At 42.3% G+C, this 26,065-nt stretch overlaps 2 protein-coding genes and 2 long non-coding RNA genes across 7 annotated transcripts in view; 2 read left to right on the top strand and 2 right to left on the bottom strand.

Annotated features, from left to right (window-relative positions):
• The window catches only part of LOC145425734 (coxsackievirus and adenovirus receptor-like), a 312,252-nt gene that overhangs the window by 5,550 nt on the left and 280,637 nt on the right, over positions 1-26,065 (bottom strand). The gene's annotated exons all lie outside the window — the stretch shown is intronic.
• Positions 14,196-16,356, top strand: LOC145422599 (uncharacterized). Of its 2 annotated transcripts, XR_013903913.1 has the most exons (8): positions 14,198-14,326; positions 14,452-14,541; positions 14,630-14,749; positions 14,828-15,003; positions 15,290-15,361; positions 15,509-15,742; positions 15,828-15,954; positions 16,104-16,356. It is a non-coding gene; the product is annotated as an uncharacterized LOC145422599 (long non-coding RNA). The 2 variants fall into 2 exon arrangements; XR_013903914.1 differs by having other exon boundaries at positions 14,196-14,326; positions 14,452-14,488; positions 15,509-15,954.
• On the bottom strand, positions 17,365-18,099 carry LOC145422603 (uncharacterized). The gene is made up of 2 exons (XR_013903916.1): positions 17,791-18,099; positions 17,365-17,604 (listed from the first exon to the last, which is right to left on the bottom strand). It is a non-coding gene; the product is annotated as an uncharacterized LOC145422603 (long non-coding RNA).
• On the top strand, positions 18,245-25,822 carry LOC113011016 (uncharacterized). 3 transcript variants are annotated; one of them, XM_080294138.1, is made up of 4 exons: positions 18,332-18,591; positions 20,272-20,321; positions 22,328-22,419; positions 22,815-25,822. In XM_080294138.1, exons 3-4 carry the CDS (start codon positions 22,402-22,404, stop codon positions 23,814-23,816), a joined length of 1,020 nt encoding a protein of 339 aa, XP_080150264.1. In that variant the 5' UTR covers positions 18,332-18,591; positions 20,272-20,321; positions 22,328-22,401; the 3' UTR covers positions 23,817-25,822. The 3 variants fall into 3 exon arrangements, with proteins under 3 accessions (XP_080150263.1, XP_080150264.1, XP_080150266.1); XM_080294137.1 differs by lacking the exon at positions 20,272-20,321 and having other exon boundaries at positions 18,245-18,591; XM_080294140.1 differs by lacking the exons at positions 18,332-18,591; positions 20,272-20,321 and adding an exon at positions 19,371-19,502.

The raw sequence follows: 26,065 nt of genomic DNA, 5'->3' as shown, positions 1-26,065 counted from the left end.
CATATTGAATATTTATTCCACTTAATACAATTAAAAAAGTTAAAAATAGTTAAGAAATCAAACAATAAAATATAGCAAGTTTAAAGTCTGTGTATAAAGTGGCCTCTGTACCACAGTGTCATGGCCTGGGTCTAGGGACCCAGGGCTCATGTATTTTCAGTGTATGTTTATGTTTATGTTTTCCGTGTGTTGTTTTGGTTTCTCCATGTGTCTCCATGGGCCTGTGCTTCGTACCGCGCTAAGTGAGTTAGCTGGATTAGATTGTTGACGATTTCGCGTGATCCTGGATCGTTCGGTTCCCCGAAGCCCATCCGGGACTTGCTGTCATAGCAACAGAGCCGTAAGCGTAAACCTGCTGGGGAGCAGGTTTACTTTATGTAAACAGGATTAGATCGCGGCCACGCAGGTATGTCCGCGTCATTCATACGAAAGCAACAGCGATATTCCACCACTGTTTCACCATAAATAAATATTATCAATGTAACTAAAGATAATGCAGCACTTGATCCTTTTATTGATTTCACACAGATACATACAGGTCATTCCCTAAAAAAGGGAAATGTACTATTAACATCCTATTACATGTATGTGATTATTACAGATGTAATTCATATTTCAGAGTAGTAATTGTAAATTACTTCGTGTAATCAAGATGAGAGACCACGGCTATAAAAGCGAAGGTGGATTTGGGAAGTCTGTCGCAGCCATGTCCTGTCCGTTTACGCGAGCAACCCATTGCGGAAGGTGCAAGATTGATAAGGAGAGTCCTCAGAATTCAGCGTATATTGCGGGACAGACAGGATCCTTTAGCTCAGCGTGACAGTGTGCTCATTGAGAGATATCGATTTTCCCGTGAGGGTATTATTCACTTAACCAACTTGTTGACGAGGGGGTGCAGGACCACCACCTGTCTTTTTTTTTGCTCTGCCCTTTTCTTGGTTGCTGTTATGAACAAACAAACAGATTATTCCAGGGTCTCTTTCCAAGAGACGACAAGCAATATAAGTGATAAATATTACCATGCTGTGGAATATTCTTATATTTCACTTTTACTTGTTCCCATGTTCTAGTGGGTCCTGTTGTGGCTCTAATGTGAAAGGGGATATAATATAACATATTATAATATAATATAATGTAATATAATATTGGATAATATAGTGTGATATGATAAATCTACCCTACCGCCTACTGGTGTTGGCCAGAGGGGCCGATGGCGCAATATGGCAGCCTGGCTTCTGTCAGTCTGCCCCAGGGCAGCTGTGGCTACAACCGTAGCTGCCTCCACCAGTGTGTGAATGTGAGAGTGAATGAATAGTGGCATTGTAAAGCGCTTTGCGTGCCTTGAAAAGCGCTATATAAATCCACTCCATTATTATTGTTATTATTGAATTACTTACGAGTTTAATTTGTCAGCAACTTTCTGCCAGCCCTCTCTCCTTGCTTTTGCAGCCTTTGCAGTGTTCCCTTGCGTTTTAATTAAACTCTGAAACTCCTGAAATCCCTCACTCAAGAGTTCTTGCTCTGCTGCCGAAAAATACCGAGCGCGCTCCTTCGCCATTTTCGCCGACCAATCAGCGGGTTGCCGATCACTGTTTCTGCTATCGATGCGTATCCCCTTTTACGGCACCCAGTGATCGCACATTACTTCATCCAGCTGTACTAATCGTCAACAGCAGGTGTGTTCGGGGAACTGGATTAGCGAGCTCACGGTTAGCGCGATGATTTGATCTTGGATGTTTCATTTGATCTTGGATGTAGTAAGCGACGTACGAAGCACAGGGCCCATGTGAGCTTCCGGAGGTGTGGGTTCGCTGAGGAGACTGCGAACCCGGAAGTGTTTCTGCTCCAGAGACAGCCACACCTGCCGCTCGTCGTCCTCTGCCAGCTGCAGCAGATTACGCTCGTCAAGGGAACGGCATTTAAGACTGCAGCTGAGCTGAGGCCGACGCTGGATCCTTGAGTCAGAAATCGTCAGTACTGCCGTGAGCTTTTGCGTAACCTCCGAGGAAATAGATCCCCTGCTAACCTTCTGTTTTTTTGTGTTACCAGGAATCTGGAGCGGAGTGTGCTTCTAAGTCACGGTGTGGGAATTGGAGTTTTTTTTGGAGTCGCCACCTTTCTCTTTTACGGACATCTGCACTGTGTGGGATTCAGGGAGAATCACCACGGGACCACAGTGCTGGGATTTTGTATATAGTTGTGTGTTTTTCACCTCCTGTAAATAAATCCACTGTCCTTCGCTAAGAGTCTCGCGTTTTGGGCCCTACTTTCACTGCCACTCCATGGTCTGCCATCGCAGCCCGTGACACACAGAGCCACAGATCAAATTAACCCACACATCTGTGTGTCATCCTGTTTGGTACAACACACCCTTCACCTGTGTGACATCAGTGCACATAGCAACACCTTAGCAACCACATTCCTATCTTCTCCAAATCTAAGTACACACATGTGACAAACAGCTACCACAAATACAAAGAAACAGAGAAGTAATGAAGAAGTGAAGTGTTGCAATAAATCAGGTAGATGTGCAGAGACAACTTCCCACTCCACTCAGTTTATGAAATTAGATCAGCTCAGTCTAATCAATAAAAGTAAAAGGTGGTGATTTCCTCTGCAAGATGGTTAGGTGCAAAACAAATGAGGACAATTTATAGTTAATATTACACAAACTACATATAAACAAATGTTACGACATATATAATTTCAAATGATTCCTTAAATGAAAAGATAGAAAGCAGAAGTCAAAAATCAAAATCATATCAAATCAAGCTGATTGCTTTACTCAAGCTACAAAACTAGAAATACTTTATAAATGAATCTCCAACAAAAGCTTCTTAAAACACAGTGTTTATATCTGTATATACTGTTTTTACCATCATCTGTACACAATTTCTGTCAGAGTCATTAATCAATGTCAGATTTTTTAGAAAAAACCAAGACAAACGCTACTCCAACCCCTCCAAGTGTAGCGGAGGGGTTGGAGGTATTAAATGAGACTTTCCCTGTTTATTCCACTAAGTTGATTACAGGGGCAGAAATACGACTTTAAAGACAACAGGACACATGATGAAAAAACAAAAGATTAATGGGGAGGAACAAAGTTTGACTGAGAGCAACAATAAATTTTTTACTTCCTTTGTCTGGCCTGGTGGTGAGTGAAAAAAAGAAAAGAAACTGTTTGTGTTCATCAAACTATCGATAAACAGGGAAGCAGGAACAGTGTTGGATTTTAACACTTGTACTGACGGCTGTGAGAAGCTGTGACGCTGCAGGTTCAGCAGCACCCTCTGGTGGACAATCGACGCTGCGCGTGACCATAGAGACAAATTAAAAATGGTAATACATGAACATTTTTCCAGCAGTTTTCATAATTCCAGTGACTTTAAAAATAATCTTATATTTCTTTTTTCCCCCTTGACCAATCTGTGGTGACCAAAATTGTTGCAAGTGGCAAAATTACGTTTTGGATTTCTTTATTACGCCATAAGAAAAAAAAAAAGAAAGAAACTTAAAAGCTGCACCTAGAGGAGACCTTACTATAGCACAGATACTTCTGCTTCTGGTGAGATGGAGTTTTTGTTGGGAAGATTATGATAGTGATAATAATTGTTGTTATTTTTCATCCATCCATTCTCTTGGGTTACCCTTATCACAGTAACTGGTGAGTGATAGTTTTCCTTTTCTTGTGAATATAACTGATGTCTATCATCACCATAATAAATATTTCTGATCAGTCAATGCAAATCTGCTGTGTAACTGTTGCATGCAGTAATAAATAGCTTGACTTGGGCTGTGCGATATGACCAAAATTAAGACATATATCGTCCGATAACGATCGATATATATATATATATATATATATATATATATATATATATATATATATATATATATATATATATATATATATATATATATAATTTTTTTTTTTTTTTTTTTTTAAATGTATATATTTGTATACAACTATACATTTTTAGACATGGGTTGTAACTGCCGCTGTTTTCTTTGTAGTATTTATTACACGGCGTGCTGCAGGGAAAAGCCTGTTCTAACATTTGAGTCTAAAGTTTATTTTTTAGAACCTGGCGGCTCTTTTTTGCTTCTCATCCGTAAATACGCTGCATCTTTCTCAACAGGATCTTGAGCTTTATTGTGAAAGGTTTATGTGGAACAAGCGGACACGCCGTGGTTTTACATTCGTTGTTGCTAACGACAACGCATAAAAACAAATGCTTGTATGTCTGTAGTGTGGTTATGTTAAATATAAGAGAAAGAGAGAACTTTAAGAAATGAATATAGCCACTACAGTGACCATCAAAACGATGAAAACATATTGCCGTAAGCAGGTTATTTTGCGACACCACGAAACAAACGATAGTGTAAAATGAAACGATAGACGTTTTTATATCGTCATCCGATATATATCGTTATATCGAACAGCCCTAAGCTTGACCACAGTTTTTTGCCATGTTGCAGATTATTATTATTATTATGGAACATTATGCAGAAACAGTAGAATTGGGCCGAAAGATCTATCGCTTTATTACCTATTCAGGTTGTAAATCGTGTTTTAAAAAGTAAATAAGTAACTAATTACTTTTGAAAATAAGTAATCAGTAAAGTAACAGGATTACTTTTTTGGGGAAGTAATCAGTAATTAGTTACTGATTACTTTTTTTCAAGTCACTTGACCAACACTGTTCATCAGCCATGTTTTCTGTTACACATAGCTGATGTTATGGGAAATGCTCAGAAGGATAAAACATAGGAGGGCCAGGTGCTGACCTGGGAAAAGATTGTGGAAGTCGTCTGTGAAGGTTCTCAGTCATCCAGGTCATCGTAGTCTAAGGAGCTTGGAAAGAAAAGCGTCTGGACTTCTTTGAGTTGCTTGAAGACGTTTCACCTCTCATCCGAGAAGCTTCTTCAGTTCTAAGGTCAAATGGTGGAGAGTCCCAGATTTAAACCTAGTTTGAGTGACCCCCCACAGAGGGACAAAAGGACCCCTGATGATCCTCTAATCACATGAGCCAAGGTGTGACAGTGGGTGTGGGTCCCAATCAGCCAGGGTTTCGGGTGAGCTCATTGTGAAACCTGGCCCCACCTTATCATGTGATTTCCTGAGGTCAGATGGCCCAGGATGTGAGTGGGTGTTAAAGCGTCTGAGGAGGGATCTCAAAACTGGATTATAGATGGCAGAGAGTTGGTGTCGTAAACCCCCGCCTCTGTTCAAAGATGGTCGCTCACAGTGGACATAGATGGCTTCTTTCACTCCTCTTTCAAACCATCTGTCCTCTCTGTCCAAAATGTGAACATTGGCATCCTCGAAAGAGTGTCCTTTATCCTTAAGATGCAGATGGACTGCTGAGTCTTGTCCTGTGGAGGTGGCTCTTCTGTGTTGTGCCATGCGCTTGTGAAGTGGCTGTTTGGTCTCTCCAATGTAGAGGTCTGGGCATTCCTCGCTGCACTGTACAGCATACACCACGTTGTTAAGCTTGTGTTTTGGCGTTTTGTCTTTCGGGTGAACCAGTTTTTGTCTGAGTGTGTTGCTGGGTCTGAAATGCACCGGGATGTCGTGCTTGGAGAAAACTCTCCTGAGTTTCTCTGATACACCGGCTACATAGGGGATGACAATGTTGTTGCGTCTGTCCTTCTTATCCTCCCTCGCTGGTGTCTGATCTTCTTTTCTGTGCCTCTTTGCTGACTTTATAAATGTCCAATTAGGATAATCACACGTTTTGAGTGCTTCCTTTACATGTGTGTGTTCCTTCTTTTTTCCTTCAGGCTTAGAGGGAACATGTTCTGCCCAGTGGTGTAGGGTCCTAATTACTCCAAGTTTGTGTTCCAGAGGGTGATGGGAGTCAAAGATGAGGTACTGGTCCGTGTGTGTGGGCTTCTGGTAAACTTCAATGTTGAGGTTGCCATTCTCTTCAATGTGCACGGCGCAGTCCAGGAAAGGCAAACAGTTATCCTTTGTGTCTTCCCTGGTGAACTTGATGTTTTTATCCACAGCGTTAATGTGCGCAGTGAAGGATTCCACTTCTTGCGTCTTGATTTTGACTCAGGTGTCGTCTACATATCTGTACCAGTGGCTGGGTACTCTCCCTTTAAAGGAACCAAGAGCCTTTCTTTCCACTTCCTCCATGTAAAAGTTGGCTACAATAGGTGACACGGGGGAGCCCATAGCACAACCATATTTTTGTCTGTAGAAACCCTCGTATTTGTATTTGTGAAAGTCTTCTCTGTTCAGCAACAGCCCAGGTTGGACAAAGAACTGTTGAGTTTGTACGATGTTATAAAAGGGGCGCTGTGACGCCCCAAGTTTAGAACCCTCATTACTGCGAACCACTACGTAGCAGGTGGTGAAGAGGATGGCAGAAAGGTGGCTGCAGGCAGATGAGAGAGCGGTGGTACAGCCACGGAAGATGGTGAAGCCGCGAGTGGAGTGGAGACCTCTGACTGAGGTAATGCTGCCTGCGCTAACGGCTGGCTAAAAGCAGCGTCAGCTACATCATCATCCACTGCAGACACAGACAAAGATGGTGAGGAAAACAAAATATTCTCTTTATTACTCACCACAGCCGGCTCTTGAGATGCACGGGAATCCGGCTGCGGTGAGGAGCGCCGGCGGCGCGAACATCATTTCCTTGTAGACGCCGGGGCAAACCGTGGGGATGTAGGGAAGGAGGACCCAGGCGCTGAGCTCTGTGTGTAAACAGTGCGTTTATTTACAGTGTATGGAAAAAACAACAATAAATCCCCGTGCTCTCCCCTGGCTCCCGTGTTTTGTCTTTCCCTGAAAAGTCCGTGTCTCAGCACTCCTCATGCTGGCTGCTGTCTGGCACTCCACACTTCTCCTGGGGAAACAACAGAAGCAGACATCAGGACACTTTACAACTGCGGGCATACACACACACACACACACACACACACACACACACACACACACACACACACACACACACACACACACACACACTAACTTTACTAAGCTGAAGACTAATGTGGAGTCTCATGCAATGATTCCACATCGGTGGGAGCTCCATCGGTCTCTTAAATAGCTCCCCCGACGAGCCTGATCAGCAGCAGGTGTGTGTGGAGCTTCAGGCGTGGCAAATCCTCTAGCAGGACCAAACCCATCAGGCCTTCAGGTGCTTGACGTCCACACACATACATACGCACACAACCTGCCTACCCATACAATAAGTGGAACACCGAACAGAAGCATAGAATTACAAATACAGGTATCCAGGTAAACCTGTGATTCAGTCAATGCTATTAGTTAAGGAGAATTGTTGTCCACATAAAACTTGACAGATGGCATTATTTCAACTAAACAAGAGATCCTTTAGTTAAGAAGATGAATTAATGAACATTTTTACTAATCATAACATCTACAATATTTCCTGTTTGTTAGATCAGCCCTGTAGAAAAAAAATATGAATTGGCTGATTGGTGTCAGGATGAGGTCGTGGACGAAAGAAGGAGGACCCAAACGCTGGACTCACAGGTAGGTGAAGATTGGTGTTTTATTGTCAACGGAGTGAACAAACAGAACAGAAGTAGGAAACGGCTGGCCGGCTGGACGACTGACTGAATGGATGAATGAAAGACTGACTGACATCTGACCGGCTGACCTGACGGAACTGAACAGAGGACAACCTAACAGCGGCGAGAACAACATCACAATAACATCAATGACACGACATTGGACTGGTTGAACTGAGGGACATAAATACACAGGCTGAGTGATGAGAGATTAGAACCTGGTGAGTACACAGCTGAACATAATGACCTAATGATAAACGGGAAGAGGACAGAACATAATGCACATGGACCAAGGCTAACACAATAAAACAGGAGGTGAAGCAGACAGAATATAAACAGTGAACATGAACTAAGAATACTGGGTCAAAGACCCAGAAACCCTGACAATTGGTCATCACCTATTGACCAATCGGTTCTCAGAAAAGACATCAGGGCAGGATCTCGATGATGTGTTTGGCCAAATCACGAGTTTTCAAGTTTATAAATGTTTCCCAGAAGGAATAACACTAACACTGGTTGGCAGAAAGATATAAAAACTACAGTCAGCTGTCAAAGAAGAAAAACCCCTGATTTAAAATCTCTAATCATTTAAAAATGAGAAAAAAGGGAAAATGTAATTTTGAAACTACTAGAAATTTTTCTCACTTAAACTAAACTGCTGTGTTTCCATCTCAAACAGACAGATCCTGTACTGAAGCTCTGCTGTGCAGTTTACAGTATTAAATGATGCGTTTGCTGTTTCCTGCACTGTTTTTGTTTCCTGCAGAGAAGAGAGATGTGCATCAGTTAGCCACAGGCAAACAAGTTTCCATCCGACATCTCAGTGAAACCCACAGAACCACACCACAAATGTTTTTTGTTTTTTTTTTGATAATGCAAAGTTGTAAAATATAGTAACATATGTAAATGGCCGATTAAATTTCAATTAAATTTCCACAGAAAAAAAAAGATCTGTCTTTTTGAATACGTTGATTTGGTTAATTAATTTGGTTAGAAGAAAACATGAAGTATATAAAAATAGTTTCAATGTGTGGATGTCCTCTGGTGTGACGTGCTGGGTGACCAATCAGAGACCAGCAGCTGGACGTCAGTCATTGGACTGGTGGACTACTTCAGTGAAGGGTAGACGTCTTCTTGTTCAATTTAAAGTCTGAACACAAACACACACAGATCAAACAACAGGATAAATGATTACAAGCTTTGGAGTTCAATCAAGACCTCCAATCTCCACCTCTCTGCATCACAAACAGTCTAAAGCCTTACTGTACTGGGAATAACATCAGCTTCAGATTCAAATATTGCTAAGGCTTTATCTGCATCTTAATGAACCATTGAATTCACAAAACACAAACATGGAACCCACAGATTTGTCAGAGAATAAATCCTTTGTTCAGTATTGCATAGCTAATTACTTGTTTGGTGGTCAGTTCCACTATGTGGTCAGATGATAAATAGCAGCTGCTATCTGAGCATCCCACACTTGTTCATGTATTGCTGTACACATCTGTGTTTCTGCTCACCACACTTCCATATTTCTCACAGAAATTGCCTGTGAAGTCTTACTTTATCAGAATGATTCTCTGGATTCTATTCTATGGATTGCAGGTTGTTGCTGGGGAAGCCCAAATTAAGCAATGATTTGATCGTAAGTTTGGGCCTCTTTAATAGCTGTAGATCAGCAGTGTGCTTCTGCAGTAGGGTGGGTGCATTTGATGGTGTTTATTGGATATAGTCATAGTCTTTGGTGGTGGACTCCATGTGTCATGTCATGGTTATTTGTGCTTGTTTAAGCCAATTGAGGCCAATCTCCACCCTTCCTTTCATCTCAAAAATTCTTGAAAGAGTCTGCAGAGGAGTGCCTTATTTCTCTGTGCTTGTTACAAATGATCTTCTTATGGCCTCTGACAGTGGACTCATCTCTGTGCTTGTCCTGCTAGACCTTAGTGCAGCATTCGATACTGTTGACCATAATATCCTATTAGAGCGATTAGAGCACGCTGTAGGTATTACAGGCAGTGTTTGTCAAGTTACTTGAAAAAGGTAATCAGTAACTAATTACTGATTACTTCCCCAAAAAGTAATACTGTTACTTTACTGATTACATATTTTCAAAAGTAATTTGTTACTTAGTTACTTAGTAACTTTTTAAAACATAATTTTCAACCTGAATAGGTAATAAAGCAATACATCTTTCAGCCCAATTCTACTTTTTCTGTATAATCCATAATATAAAATGTAATCGAAAGAAAAAAGTATTATATTTTTTAAAACTTGTTTTATTAGTTTTAATCTTTGAACTTTATGCATCAAGCAAAAATTAAATTATATGCAACATTCTCTGACTGGAAGAAATTTATTTAAAATTTTAACCTATTTTCTGCACATTCCAGCACATAAAATAAAATAAAATAGTTTTTTGTGTTTACACTCACACTTTCAAGTAGATGCAAGTAAAACACAGCAGAAACCGTTAAGTAATGCAGTAAAGCAGCATGCTTACAGGAAAGTAACAGGAATCTAATTACCTTTTTTGCAATAGTAATCCCTTACTTTACTCCTTACTTGAAAAATGTAATGGGATTACTGCCCATCTCTAGTTACAGGTCATCATCTAATAGACTCCAATTTGTTAATATAAATGGAGAGTCCTCTTCACATTGGAAGACAATTGGAATTGGATTCAAAATCCTCCTCCTCACATACAAGGTCTTAAATAATCAGGCCCCATCTTATCTTAATGACCTTGTAGTACCATATCACCCAATTAGAGCACTTCACTCTCGCACTGCAGGCTTACTTGCTGTCCCTAGAGTATTTAAAAGTAGAATGGGATGGAGAGCCTTCAGTTCTCAGTAGGGATGGGTATCGTTTAGATTTTATCCGATACCGGTGCCAAACCGGTACTTTTGAAACGGTGCCGGTGCTTAAACGGTGCTCAAACCGCTGCTTAAAGAATGGAGAACACAAAATTGGTCCAAAAACCTCTCATGTTCAGCTGTTTTTTTGTAAAAAGATAACAATGTTAGCCTTTTCTGCAGCTATAGGGCATATATGGTATCACTCTTGGCTGGAAGCAGTGCTTAAACAATGGAAAAAACACAAACTCTGTCCAAAAACCTCTCATGTTTAACTGTTTTCCACTTTTTCTTTGGTCATTTTAGCCTTTTTGGCCAGGGTGAAGGGAGTATCTGCCATCAAACAAGAAGACAGCCGCATGTAACTACTAAGGTGTTTGCTAGTTCACCTTACATGCATTAATGTAATAACGTGGTTAGCCTACTCAAAGTAAATTACACACGAACAACATTAAGAACGGCTGCTGCTGCATCATCATCCTCATCATTTCTGCTACACTGGCAGGGCTACGGGCCAGGACTCTACTCTTCGTGTTTTTGGGGGATGTTGCTAACTCCGGGTCCGATAACTGGCAACCCACCCGCAGTAGATGTGCTCGGTGTGAGGTCTCGCAGCAAGCTATCAAATACGACGCATTTCTCGGCTTTAAAAAAACCCACTATGCGTCGCCAGGTGTTTCATCGGATTTGAGGTGTTACCTCCTTTGACAGTATCACAGTATCAGCTTAAAGCACTTGTTGCAGGCTGCTGAGTTTGCATCTTTTGCTGTGAAGTACAGCCAGACTTTCGAGCGCTTCGCCTTGGGCATTTTTAATCTGTAGCTAAAAGAACGTACGTACCTGGCCCCGCCTACTATCCTCGGAAACGTAAAATGATTGGCTAGAATTCAAAGTGTATCACATCTCAGGAAAAAAAAGCACCGAAATGTGCGCTGCTTTTCGGTCTGGTTACTACCGTTTATGTCAGAACCGGTGCCATCATGGCACTGGACACCGGTACCCATCCCTAGTTCTCAGACCCCTCTTCTGTTGAATCAGCTTCTAGTTTGGATTCGGGAGACAGACACTATCTCTACTTTTAAGATTAGGCTTAAAACTGCCTATGCTTAAAAAAGTTAGGGCTGGATGAGGTGACCCTGAATCCTCCCATAGTTTTGCTGCAATAGATGTTTCTTCTTGAGTCACCTTTCTAACTCATTATGTGGTAACCCTTTAAGACCTACTATAGAACCAAGTCCGCCAGAGCTTATATTTATATTTTTACATGCTGTAGTGCCATTTTTGGGAGCATTTCAAGTTGCTTTACATCAATACAACTGTTATAGCCAAAATTGTAATAATATGTATGCAATAAGTCCATATTAACTACATAACTTGCAAAACAGTGCATTAAACTACAAAAATTAAAAAATTTAAAAATCTTTTTTTTTTTACATATCTTTCTGGTTAGAGAAATTTAAGAGGTTTATCCCTCAAAACTGTAGATACAAAAAAGATGCACAAAATAGTTTCCCAACACAAGAAAATAGTTTTATTTTTAAGATAAATAAATTTGTATATACACTGCATGAAAAACAAAAATAAATATTATAATGCAAAAAAAAAAAAAAGCATGTGCATCAAAATAAACTATTTCCAGCAGTGCAGTTTGAGTTCAAAGCATCCCAGAAACTATACAGAAAAGCTTAAAGTCAAATGTAAACACGGTACCACCTGACCCCACTTCCGCGAATCCCTTTATTGTGGCGAGAATGAACCCCGTATAAGTTCCGGGTCAATCAGCTGCATGTTCCCTGCTCCCCTGGCTGCTGTTGTCCCTGTGGTTGGCTTTCTTTTTTTTTTTTTTTTGCCTGTCCCATTTGGTTCTTTAGCCGTCAGAATTGTTGTCTGAATACCAACAATGGATTTATTTTGCCAAATGGATCATCATGGCATTGCCGTATTGGTCCATTAGATCGACCTTTGTTTTTATTATTTATTTTATTTTACTTTCAATTGTTAGAGACGGGACAGACATGAGTGAGGGATAGGAAAGGGAGAGAGAAAGAGGAAGGAAAAGAAAAACAGAAGGGGAGAGGGACAGTGAGAAAGAAAAAAAAATCTCCTGGATCACCTGTTGAGAGAAGAAGAATAGAAAACAAGCAAAAAAAAAACAAAGCAACATACTAAACACAACACCATCGCATTAATCTAGCTAAGTGTAAACAGCAGTAAATACCAAATATTGAATGTCGTTGTGCAGCACGCAGGACAGACAGCGCACAATGTGCTTTGAAGTAGCAGCCAAGAAAGGTGTAATTTAAGTCTACGAGCAGTGAACATCCCATGTGTACACCTGTGTGCACACCTGTGTGGATCAGCGCACTTGTATTCAAATGGTTTCCCCATGTAATGGTCTGCAAGAGGATGTAGAGAGCCATAGCCCCGTCCCCCAGGGCATGAAGCAGGCATGGAGGAGATCCAGGCCCCAGACATCCAGAGGCCCCAGAGTGCGAGAACCCAAGGAGGACCACCGGAGGGGCATCTGTGCCACCCTCATGGGAAAGGCTGAGGATCCTCAGATGAGGCGTCACCCAGTAGCCACCGAGCAGAAGCTAGAGGGGCCTGCACCGGCGTGCCCGCCGGCTCTGCCGGCAGCCAGCTGTGCCAGAGTGGACTGAGCCGCAGGCCCAGAGGCCGGAGGCCCGAGGGCCCCCCGCGCCCCAGAAAAAGCCTGACCGAGCAAAAAAGCGCCAGGCCCCGCCAAGTAGCCACCGGGAGTGAACCACCAATGCACCGACCCCTGAGGGCATCAGTCACCGGCAGGGAGTGTGGTGAGGGGAGATAGGCCTCCACACTTTGGAGGGCCTGGGAGTTCCCAAAGAGGTGGAGTCTAAGACCCGACCTGACATATAGACACAGACAAACGGGCACACACAGACACAAACATGCATTCCCACCCTCAGCACTCACCCAACGTAAGGATTGACATAAATGGACATGTACACACAATCACACTCCCTAAACATACTCTATACCCCGGGTCCAGGTACCCTCACCCCCAGAGGGGGAAACGGCACCCAGACCCAAGAGATGTTACCCTTCCCTCCGGGGTAGAGGCATGCAGACCGTCCCAGGCTCCGCAGCAACAGGGAGGCCAATCGGACAGCCAACATCTTTTCCCAGCCCCTCCGCCCCGATGGCTAGTAGAGAATGGGGGTGTGTGAAGACCCCATACCTCCCTCCTCCCGCTCATGTGTAGTGTTGCTGCGTGTTGTTCTAAAGTGCATTTAAAACAAGGGAGAGCATGGTGCTGCTGCTAGAGAGCAGCAGGTGTTAGCACGGCCCCTCCCGAGAACCCTCAATGTCTACATGGATTTAAAATTGAGAGGTGGTTGGCGTTCTTGTCAGATATTGACAAATTACAGATTACATATCAGTTGACAGCGTGCAATAACCCGGCCGATTCATTCACCTTTACACCCTCTCTCGATCGACTCAACGGTCAGTTTTTTTTCTCCTGCAATCAGCCCTGATCAGCGCGAACGAAATGGCTCTTAGAGCCGGGTCTTTGACGTGAACGACGCAAGCTGGCTCCTTATCGCAAGTCGTGTTTTGTTTTTTTGTCTCACCCTCTCTCTCGCACTTTTTTCCGCTTCACTCAGCATGCGAGTCTTGTGCTTTACGCTGGGAAGAGGGAGGAGGGGCGGTAGTTATACTCAGTAGCACAGGTAAAGAGCAAGAGGGAGAGGGAGAGAAAGAGCCAGGGACAGCAACGTCACTTTAGAAAGGTATCCGGTGTTCTGGGAATTTCTCCTACCCCGTAAACCGTCCTACCCGTTGTTCCTGAGCATGTGCGCGCATGCGCACAACACAAAAAGGGAAGCTAAGCGCATCCGGCTGTGATTTCACGCTACTCCGTTGTCATATTTGCAGGAGAATAGGTAAGTAGTAAGTATTAGTACTTTTTATTGACGTTGATACTTGATTTTTTAAGCCTTTGTGATTGTTTGTCAATATTAAAGTGAAGTCGCTATCTGCTTTCTGCACAAAACTGTCGAATTTGCAGATTCGGTGAAGTCTGCTGTCAAGTTACTGGACACGTGGTATTTGCACAACACTTTTGAGTCCGCAGCTTCGGTGTTTTAAGGCTGTTTCGGTAATCTCGTTATTTAATAAGTTAAATTATTTGCATTGTCAACTGCACATATTGAAGCTCATAAGAAAATGTTTACTGACATTCATAGATATGGAGAAGAAGTGGGAAGAGATTTACGCATTCATTTCTGCGGGCTCCTACCCTTCAGGATACGACAAGGCTCAGAGGCAAAACCTCAGAAGATATGCCTCAAAATTCAAACAAAAGGGTCAGTAATTTATTGTTAATACTAACAACTCATATATGTGGTTAAATTAATTTCTAAATATATATTGTTTTACTGCAGATGGAGAACTCTTTGTTGGAACCAGAAGAGTAGTAAAAACCATGGATGGTGCCAGGAAGATATTTCATGAGTTTCATTCATCTCCAATTGGAGGACACACTGGCACACACAAAACGCTAAATGCAGTGTGTTCCAGATTTTACTGGTTTGGTATGACAGTTGACATTAAAACATGGGTATGTATTAACTGTTTGTACTGTTGTTAAATAGTGTTTAAAATAAGCAAATTTTTTTATATCAGTTAAAAGAGAAACTGAACACTTGCAAAATATAAATAAATATGGTTAATTAGTGATATTACAGTAATAACCTGTAGGCCTGGCAGAGATTTGAAGACGCGCACACAAACTATTGTTGCTAAATAGTTTGTTCGTTAGAGAATATGTCATTAAGTGTTTTTGTTTTTTACAAATGAGAATGTTGAACATTTACGTGAACTCCATAAATATTTTTACCTTAAAGATTCAGGAATGTGACCAGTGTCAAAAAGTTGGGAAACCACTGACTGCTGTGCAACCGTTGCAGTGTATTCAGGTAAATATTATGCCCCATTTACCCATCAAACTATGCTTGTAGCTCATATTCATAAAGGCAGGAGGGTTTGCCAACTAATTTTAACCATCAATGTTAATGTGTACATTATACAAATTGTTATTCAAATTATTAATTTGTCCTTGATAGGTGTCTGAAGTGTGGGAACTTATTGGTATAGATCTTACTGGACCTCTTCCTAAAACTTCAAGCGGTTTCCAGTATATACTTACTGCAACTGACTACTTTTCAAAATGGGTTGAAGCTTTCCCATTAAAAACGAAATCTGCATCTGAGGTAGCCCAGCACTTGTGCTCCATTATATATAGATATGGCTGCTCCAAAAGGATTTTGTCAGACCAAGGCAGAGAGTTTGTGAATGAAGTAAGTGTTAAATAATTTTCAGTTACATTTTTTAACTTTACTTCACTGGGGTCAAAGATTTTTTCTTGTGTGCTTGTATAAGCAGTATAACCTTGTCCTTATCTGCTCAACTCTGATCTTTGCAAGTTATTGCAAATTGAAAGAAGTGTCACAGCAGCATACCATCCACAGACCAATGGTCTAGATGAAAAGACCAATGACAACATAAAAAGGTATGCCTAATTTTTATCTATCAGTTTTTAATAACATTACTTATGTTATTCAAACTTAATTGTTACTTAATAATTTATTAATTTCTTTACTTCTAATTAAACTTTCTGTCTTACTTACTGTGTTTACATATTTCTATGCCTGCATTTAGTGCCCTCCGAAAACTGGTGAATGACCAGCAGAATAACTGGGATCCGTATCTAGAGGCCACCCTGTTTTCACTTCGGTCAAAAGTACACACCACAACAAAATACAAACCTTTTTTTCTGATGTATGGAAGAGAGGCAGTATTTCCATCAGAAGCGCCTGCTCAAGTGCCGGTGAGTGTTTGTCAAATTCTTTCTATGTTAGAACTAAGAATTGAAACCATTTAAGAAAAAACCCCAGTAATGTCTTGCATTTTGCCAAAGTACGGCAGTTTGTCATATGGCAGCGTAAAATTCTCCTACTGGTAGGTCGTTTTGCCAAAGTAGGATGGTTTGTCAGAACACCGGAGTCGACCAGGAAACGTCTCCCAGACCGCGAGTCTTCTATGAAGAGCAGTTTTTCTTTGTCGCCAGCGATCGCGGCCGCTACAGCGCGCTGGCGGGGTCCATATCCCAGGGTCGGAAAAGCGCACGGCGGCAGACAGCGGCGCGCTTCGGCGCCAAAACGCTGATGGTAGAAACAGAGGTCCCGTCCGTGGTGTCGCTGTGCCGCGATCTTTGCCGTCAGCGAAGGATCGGGTACGTCGTGGCAGGTCAGCGGGGAAGTGGAAGGCGCCGCCGGCGAGGCTGGAATTGGGTCGTGATCGTGGGAAGTGCGGGTAGCCAGGAGAATACGATCCGCGTCCTCAGCCAGGGAGCGATAATCCTTCGTGCCCAGAAGCGGAGAGTTGGCGAGGCCGGCTCTCACGGCCGCCGGCAGCTGTCAGAGGAAAATGTGGGCGAAGAGGAATCCCCCGTCGTCCGGTCTGAGAAAGGATAGCATGTGCTCCATCACTTCGAGAGCCGTACCACCACCCAGGCCTGAGAGGGAGAGGAGCTTCTCGGCTCCCTCTGCGTCGGTGAGGGCATAGCGCCGAAGAAGCAGCTCCTTAAGGGCGGCGTACTTCTCTCGGGTGGGTGGGTCCCGGAGGAGAGTCAACGACGGGTGGCTAGCGGGTCGAGAGAAGCCACCACATGGTGATATTTCGTGTCGTCAGCCGAGATGCCACGAAGGGCGAACTGGGCCTCCACGTGCACGAACCACGACGGGGGATCGTGAAGCCAAAAGTCCGGCAGCTCGAGCGCCACAGCAAACGTAGCTGCGGCCGGAGGCAGAGGGCTGGCGGCTGCTGATGCATCCAGAGCGGAGTCGGCGCCACCATCGGACTGCAGCATGTTCGAGTCAGGGGTCACCAATGTGGAGGTAAACACAGACAACACGAGAGCTCTCGATAAACACTGCTCGTTTATTACTCATCACCACAGAACTGAACACTTTCCCTCCAAAACACAGCAACAATACTTCCTGAGAACTGGGTGTGAGTGGAGCCCTCCACTGGTCCACCACAATGTCACAATTACAGGATGATCTACTAACAGTGTGCTTTAATCTCTCTATGAAGAAGCCACTTCAGTTCAGTAAAAATCAGCTGGAGAGCAGCTGTGAACAGCTGACTCTTCGATGTGCTAAAGAACAGAAAACATGATTTCCCATCAGACCATGAGCAACAGTCAGGCATGTAACACAGTAACACTTTTATTTTTTACATATTCAGCAGAGAGTTAGCTGTGTGCACCATTAAAAAATAAGAAGCGTAATTCATTTCAGCTTCATATAAACTGTATTATGGAGGAAAAATAAGTGGGGCTCACCTCAAAACACAGCTTGAGGACTGACTGGAGTTTTAGGACAGTCTCTTCAGTAAATCGCAGCTCTTTAACATCAAAAGACATGTTTGAACTGCTGCAGATGTTAGTAAATCTGACCCTAACTGTTTGTTCTTCTTTAAAATTCAAACTCAATAATGAAGCAATATTTTTAACAGGCTGTTCCTGTTTATATAACCTCCATAAAACAACAGGGTTAGAACACATTGTGACAAAGTAAGATGTATGTTTTTGTAGTCCATCTTCTGCACAATGTAGTTTCAACAGGCGGACATCCGGTGTCACGTTGTTACAGAGAGGCGAGTGTATGGCTGTTCCAATTCTCAGCACCGCTCCTCTCTTTCCCTGACTTCTCAGCAGTTGTCCTCCCCACGATGACGTTTTCATCGAGGCCAAGGAAAAGAGTTTAGGAAAAGGAGATTGGCGCTACTTTTGAAATAACACTCCACGGGGTTGCATTGTGCAGCTGAGTCACGTGACCGCACAGCAACAAATCACAGCGGAGTCAGATAAAGGGGGCGGAGCAAAGTGTGTGTGCAGGAGAGGAGTCGAGCAGAGAGAGCTGCTTTTTCATGAAACGGGAGTAAAGTAGTAAACTTACTGGAACATATACCACTACCAACGTTTGGATCGATATCTGCATCGATCTGCACACCCTTGTCTCCTGGATCCTAGCTGAGATCAGCGTGAACCACGTGGGTCTCTGCTCCCTGATCTGTTTCCTGTGTTTGGAAAGAGTTCCAGCTTCATCACGGAGTTTCTCTCGGTTTGTGGGCTCGTCTAAAGGTAAGCATCGAGCTAAATTTAATGTGGGTTCAGTTTATGTTGAGTTTAGCTCTGTTGAGAATAATAGATTGCTTGGTAGACATTGGAGTTAGACAGACTGTAGAGTTTGTGATTGCTTGCAACATCATAATATGGCGGTTGCTGGGGGGAAAGAATACATAAAGAAAAATAGTCTTGGAATATGAACAAAAGGATGGGGTGCAGGGCAGGAGAACAACCAACCCCCACCCCAGGACATGAAGCCACAGGTACAAGCCTGGGGGAGCGCAACTCCAGGGTGAGAGTAGTGGAAGCTTGCTGAGAAGGAGGCCAAAAGGCTTTCGATGCGCTCTGAGGTCATAGTTTTAAACACTTGATGTACTCAGCTGCATGAAGAGCACGCTTGAGTTTCCCAAACACAATTAAATAAAACCTTATGAAGGTCAAAGGTCGTTACTTGTATGTTGAACTACAAACAGTTTTTTGCAGTTTTTTGCACATAGTGTCTTATTTACCATAAAGTGATGCAGAGTTATTCATACCAGAGTAACCAGAGAGGATCATATATTTTTAAATATATAACTTTCTACAGCCTCTGGGGAGTATCTGAGTATTTATAACATTACACAAACCAGAGGTCTCATCACAGTGTTCATGAAACGCTGGGTTTATCCATCTTCTGGGGCGGGCCTAGAGGAGTGCTGAAGATTTCCCTGTGAGGGAGCTGCTGGTGAAGATCATGAGTCCTGCTTGATCAATGCGATGAGCTTCAGTGTTCCTGGTGTTTCTTAAATGTTGCCTCTTTCAGTGGGTCAACAGAACTTCTGGCACAGGACAGCTGTGATGAAAGAAAGGGAAGAAGTTTCTCCAAACCTCTGGACCCAGAAACCCAGCTCGGTCCTGATGGTCTCCCTCACTAATTTCTCTCCAGGGTGAATGTAGCTGTTATACATAATACGGATTATTATTAAATGAAAAAAACACATTAGACTACACTACTGAAACCTTCTGCTGCTGTTTTTAAAGTTTCCATGTTACCAGGCTGTAGACTAGAGATTTAAACAGTTTTAGATCGATTACACTCAGTCTTAAATGTTAAAATCTCAAAGGACAGCATTATATTTTTGATATTAACAGTAACTCTGGGCCTCTGTGGAGTGTGCAGCTGATCTCATCGCTGTCTAAAAATGGATAAAAAAACATAAGGAGTGCTGAATCCTTCAATAACACAGACTATTAGAGTAACAGGTGTGTAGCATCGCTAACTAGCTAGCAACAAGCCTCCAACACAGTGCATATGCTAGCGGCTAATCTAGCAAACGAATTAACAACAGAGCGATTTTAGAACTATAAGATGATAAGCTGTGTGTCTTTTCTTATAACAGTGACATGGTTGTATTTACCTTAATTAAACGAGTCGTCAGTCGTGGTAAACCAGCAAAAAACTTGAGCCACAGGTGCTACGTAAAAAGTGTAGGGGGCGTGTTTGCGGTCATGTCCAGCGGGAGTGTTACACAGTCGCTCCACCTCAAGTCATTCCCGCGCAGACTCTGGCTCCAAATTTGCAAGATGGCAGCCTCCACAAACGGGATATTTTGGCTTCATTTTTGCATAATGGGAGGAGGCGGTGTCGCGTCGTCCATCTTTTATACAGTCATTGGTTGCAACATGGCAAATTGAACCTCCCCCACCCTCATTCAGATCTGGCCTTTGGAACTATTTTGGTCTTCATGTGACATATGACTCTGAAGGTATGCGCGTCATGGACAAAAGTAAAACAGTATGTCGGATGTGCCACGCAATGCTCAATTACATGGGTGGAAACTACTGCGTTAGCGCAGTTTGCTCGTTAACGTGTTGACGCCGTCCAGCCCCACGCACGGGGCGATCCGCGGTAGCTCGTTAACGGAGATTTGCCGTGTTGTGGCGTTAACGTCATTTCAGATTAACGCTGACAGCACTAGTGGGAACACAACGAATATGACTGCACATTTACGCCGACATCATCCTAGTGCAAAGACAAGTGGAAGCAGACAAAAACAACAAGCACGCATGCTACAAACTTTACCCGAGTCATTTAGACAGCCATTAGCACATGATTCTCCTTATGGGGACCTGACATGTTTAATATGCTGATGAGAATATAGCCCTGAAGAAGCGTATAGTATAGCTTTTATTTTGGAAAGAGCCATTTCTCTGTAATAAACTCTCTTTTCCAAAGATGAGTGATTTCTCGATCAGATTTATTTTTTATTACTTTATTGTTTCAGCAACATTAAATTTAAAAACTGTACTTTTGAGTTAAAATATATATTTATAATTTTAATAAATGACAAATTAAAAATGCATGAACATTTTTTTGTATCGAAAAAATATCGAACCGTGACACCAAAGTATCATAACCGAACTATGAATTTTCTGTATCGTTGCACCCCTAATATATGTGTATGTGTGTGTATATATACGTGTGTGTGTGTGTGTGTGTGTGTGTATACACTCAACAAAAATATAAACGCAACACTTTTGTTTTTGCTCCCATTCCCCATGGGATGGACGTAGAGACCTAAAATTCATTCCAGATACACAATATAACCATCCCTCCCAAACAGTGGTCACAAATCAGTCCAAATGTGTGGTAGTGGGCACATCTGCTATATTGAGATAATCCATCCCACCTCACAGGTGTGCCACATCAGGATGCTGATCTGACATCATGAGTAGTGCACAGGTGTACCTCAGACTGCCCACAACAAAAGGCCACCCTGGAATGTGCAGTTTTGTCTCACAGCAAAATGCCACAGATGCCACAAGCAATGAGGACGCGTGCAATTGGCATGCTGACAGCAGGAATGTCAACCAGATCTGTCGCCCGTGCATTGAATGTTCATTTCTCAACCATAAGCCGTCTCCACAGGCGTTTCAGAGAATATGGCAGCACATCCAACCGGCCTCACAACCGCAGACCTCCACATCCAGCAGGTTCACCTCCAAGATCGTCTGAGACCAGCTACCCAGACAGCTGCTGGGACAATTGGTTTCCACAACCAAACAATTTCTGCACAAACTGTCAGAAACCGTCTCAGGGACGCTCAACTGCATGCCCGTCGTCCTCATCGGGGTCTTGACCTGACTCCAGCTCGTCGCCGTAACAGACTTGTGTGGGCAAATGCTCACATTCGATGGCGTCTGGCACGTTGGAGAGGTGTGCGCTTCACGGATGAATCATGGTTCACATTGTTCAGGGCAGATGGCAGCTGAGAATGTCCCAGTTCTTGCATGGACAGCATACTCACCGGACATGTCACCCATTGAGCATGTTCGGGATGTGCTTGACCGGCGTATACGACAGCGTGTACCAGTTCCCACGAATATCCAACAACCTCACACAGCCATTGAAGTGGAGTGGACCAACATTCCACAGGCCACAATTGACAATCTGATAGCGCAAAAAACTGCACATTCCAGGGTGGCCTTTTGTTGTGGGCAGTCTGAGGTACACCTGTGCACTACTCATGATGTCAGATCAGCATCCTGATGTGGCACACCTGTGAGGTGGGATGGATTATCTCAATATAGCAGATGTGCCCACTACCACACATTTGGACTGATTTGTGACCACTGTTTGGGAGGGATGGTTATATTGTGTATCTGGAATGAATTTTAGGTCTCTACGTCCATCCCATGGGGAATGGGAGCAGTAACATAGGTGTTGCGTTTATATTTTTGTTGAGTGTACTTCTTTTTTGCTGAGTAACAGGAGACGAGTCTGGTGGTGCAGCAGAGGAACAATTTCAGCCATTTGGACTCAGCTCAGCCACTACAGTGGAAACAATGTCTTCAACACAAAAGGTGAGAAAAGTATTAGAGTTTTCTGTTAAGAGCTTCCATCCTGGGCTCCTCCATATATACAGAATCTACATTCAAAATCAGAAACCACAGAAGTCACAAGAAAATACAAAGATCATATTTTATCTACACACATTGAAACAACAATATCATCAGTTGAACTTTGAATTTTTTATGAAATAAAAGATTTTCTCTGCTGATCAATATTTCCTAATGTCATTTTAATTATACCTCTCATTGTGTCACATTATTGTAATGTGACACCATCACCAGAAGGTGGTGGTAACACACCAACAAGGTGTTTGTTGACATGTTTGATTCCACCAATGGAGGGAGTTTCAGTTTGTTCCAGGACTGCATTTCACTCACTGCCTCTGTTTGTATCTCTGTCACTGCAGGACCAACATGGAGCAAGAAGTCAGTGCTCTCAGGAGGCCGACAAACGTCAAAGAAGAAAGAGAGAGAAAACCTACAGCTGTGATGAGTGTGGAAAGTCTTTTACCCAGGCTGGAAGCTTAAAAAGACACCAAGTCATCCACAGTGGAGTTAAACCTTACGGCTGTGACTTGTGTGGAAAATCTTTTGTGCAGGCTGGAAACTTAAAAAAACACCATGTCGTCCACAGTGGAGTTAAATCTTACAGCTGTGAGTTGTGTGGAAAGTCTTTTACCCGGGCTGAAGGCTTAAAAAAACACCAAGTCATCCACAGTGGAGTTAAACCTTACAGCTGTGACTTGTGTGGAAAATCTTTTGTGCAGGCTGGAAACTTAAAACTCCACAGAATCATCCACAGTGGATTTAAACCTTACAGCTGTGACTTGTGTGGAAAGTCTTTTGCCCGGGCTGAAAACTTAAAAACACACCAACGCATCCACAGTGGAGTTAAACCTTACAGCTGTGACTTGTGTGGAAAATCTTTTCTGCAGGCTGGAAACTTAAAACTCCACAGAATCATCCACAGTGGATTTAAACCTTACAGCTGTGAGTCGTGTGGAAAGTCTTTTGCGCGGGCTCGAGGCTTAAAAATACACCAACTCATCCACAGTGGAGTTAAAGCGTACAGCTGTGAGTTTTGTGGAAAGTCTTTTACCCAGGCTGGAGACTTAAAAAACCACAGAATCATCCACAGTGGGGTTAAATCTTACAGCTGTGACTTGTGTGGTAAAGCTTTTGGTCAAAGTCGAAACTTACAGAAGCATCTAGTTACCCACTCTGGAATTAAGGCGTACAGCTGCGACTTTTGTGGAAAAACTTTCAGTGAAAAAAGGTACCGAAATAGTCACCTACGCATTCACACTGGAAATGATCTTTCCTACTGTGATCAGTGTGGGAAACTGTTTACAACAGATGCACAACTACAAATACACATGTTTACCCACACTGAGGAGAGACCTTATTAATGTGACCTGTGTGAGAAGACTTTTAAATCTCCACATTACCTGAAAAAACACCAACAGATCCACACCAGAAAGTAACTCTACAAGTGCAGTTACTGTGAGGAAGTATTGATTTTTTATCTTGTCATTTTAACCTGATTGTTTGAAACAAGTCTGATCAGTAAACCTATGGAGGTATTCTGATAGAACTGTTTTGGAAAATGAAGAATCATTTTCGCTCGGTAAGCTGAGTGTTATAATGTAAACAGTAAAATGTAATTGGACATTGGCAGAGATCACTTACGCTGACATTGTTTAGAAGCAGAGCAACACAGATGGATCCAGTTCTCAACCCTGTCGTCACTGTGGTGGTGGGAAAACGTTTCTCTGTGACCTTTGTGGAAAAACTTCCAATCATCAACGGGACCTAAAACCACATCAACGTATCCACACTGGAGACAAAATGAACTACTGCAAAGAATGTGGGAGAGGCTTCCACACACCAAGTGCATTAAAAATACATGAACTATTCCACAGTGTGTTCAAAAAGCACATCTGTGACCAGTGTGGGTCATCCGTCACCACTCCACGTGAGCTTAAAGAACAAGAATAAGCAAATCCACACAATAGAGACACCATACAAGTGCAGACACTGTGACAAAAGCTTCTCACAATCAGGTCACTGTAACAAACATGAACGTACACACATGGAAGTGAACTTCAGCTGTGACCAGTGTGACAAGAGTTTCAGGAATCTCAGTTCATACTCCGAACACAAACGATCTCACACTGTAAATAAACTGTTTCACTGTTACCAATGTGCAAAAACATTCACTTCATTATCTGCTCTGTGCAAACATCAGCCTGATCATGCAGGACTGAAATCACTGGATCACAATGAATCTGAAGAGAGAGAAAGATCCTCTTCTGGTTTCAGGCTCAGACTTAAAAACCTTGAGATCAGGCTCCACAGAGTTCAGATGGAATCTCCTGTAAAGAGTGTCAGCTGATGTCACACTTGGATCTGATGAGGTAGCTCTGATTTCTGGACCTGCAGTGAATAATCCTGAATGTTACATTTAGGAAGCTGCATGTATAGATATGTATATCAAGTTTATGTTTTTTCCTTTGAGGGATTTTAATTCTCTAAAATGTTATCCCTGTTACATTTTAACATTTGTTCCCTTAGGACACAGTAGTGTTTAGTAGTTGTACTATTAAAGTTATAGGAATGTCTTTTCTTTCTTTCTTTTTTAACCAAACTGGTATTCTATCAAAAATCAAATATGGATATGTAAATCATTTCTTTTATTTGAACTTTTTTAGCTTTTCCAAAATTAACTTATTTTTTTATGTATTCATTGCATGTTTCACCTCAGTTTAATTTCAATCCTTCATTCATATTTAAACTTTTGCTGTGATAAAATCTTCTCTTAAATCCTTTTCTCCCAAAACAAGCAAATATTTTCACAGCAGTTGCTCTTAAAACTTCCAAAATGAACTAAATCTGTCCACCAGCTTTGAAACAACACCTGCTGTGACTTTATGTCCAGAAAAAAGAAACTCAAGCTGAACTGGTTTTGGGCTGTATTTCCATGTAATACCTTTTTTTTTTTTTTTTTTTTTTTCCAGAAGATGGAGCAGTGATGCCGTGTAACCTTTATTTAATTAGGCAAAGAACACAATATTCACAGTGGCAGCAAAGAACTGTTAAAAGTTAAAAACAGCAGCACACATCAGAACCATTTTAAAGATTACAGGTGACTACTTTTAGTTAATTCAAATCCTATTAAACATCTATTTTTGGATCCTCCTTTCACTTTAGTGTATTTACTGTATCCTTGAAGTCCACGTTGTTTTTTTTAATGAATTCATTTTGATCCACATGTTCTGCAGCTGTTTGCCTTTTGATTTGAAGTTTGCATTATGAAATCCTGATACTGTTAAAGCATCAGTTATAATTGTTGAACTCTGTGTAAAGTTTGTCTTATAAAACAGTTTGGTGTGAAAAATAAAGAAATGGTCTCACAGCAAGTAGTTTGAGCCATGATTTCCGATTCAAACTAATTTAAATGTTTTTAGTGGTACATGTGGAGGTTTATCAGAGGAGGAGACTTGGCTGCTCTCGGCACGGTTCCTGCAGCTCATTAAAAACTCTGAAATGATCTTCAAGGAAAAGATGATTAATTTTTCTTAAAAACAAGATGTGGGCATGACGTTTTAACATGAGTGTGTTTAAGATGCATTGTGATTAGCATCTCACACGTTCCAAT

Source organism: Astatotilapia calliptera, chromosome 3 (genome assembly GCF_964374335.1).
Source record: "Astatotilapia calliptera chromosome 3, fAstCal68.1, whole genome shotgun sequence".
In the NCBI taxonomy this organism is placed as follows: Eukaryota; Metazoa; Chordata; class Actinopteri; order Cichliformes; family Cichlidae; genus Astatotilapia; species Astatotilapia calliptera.
This window is presented reverse-complemented; position numbering and strand designations above follow the sequence as displayed.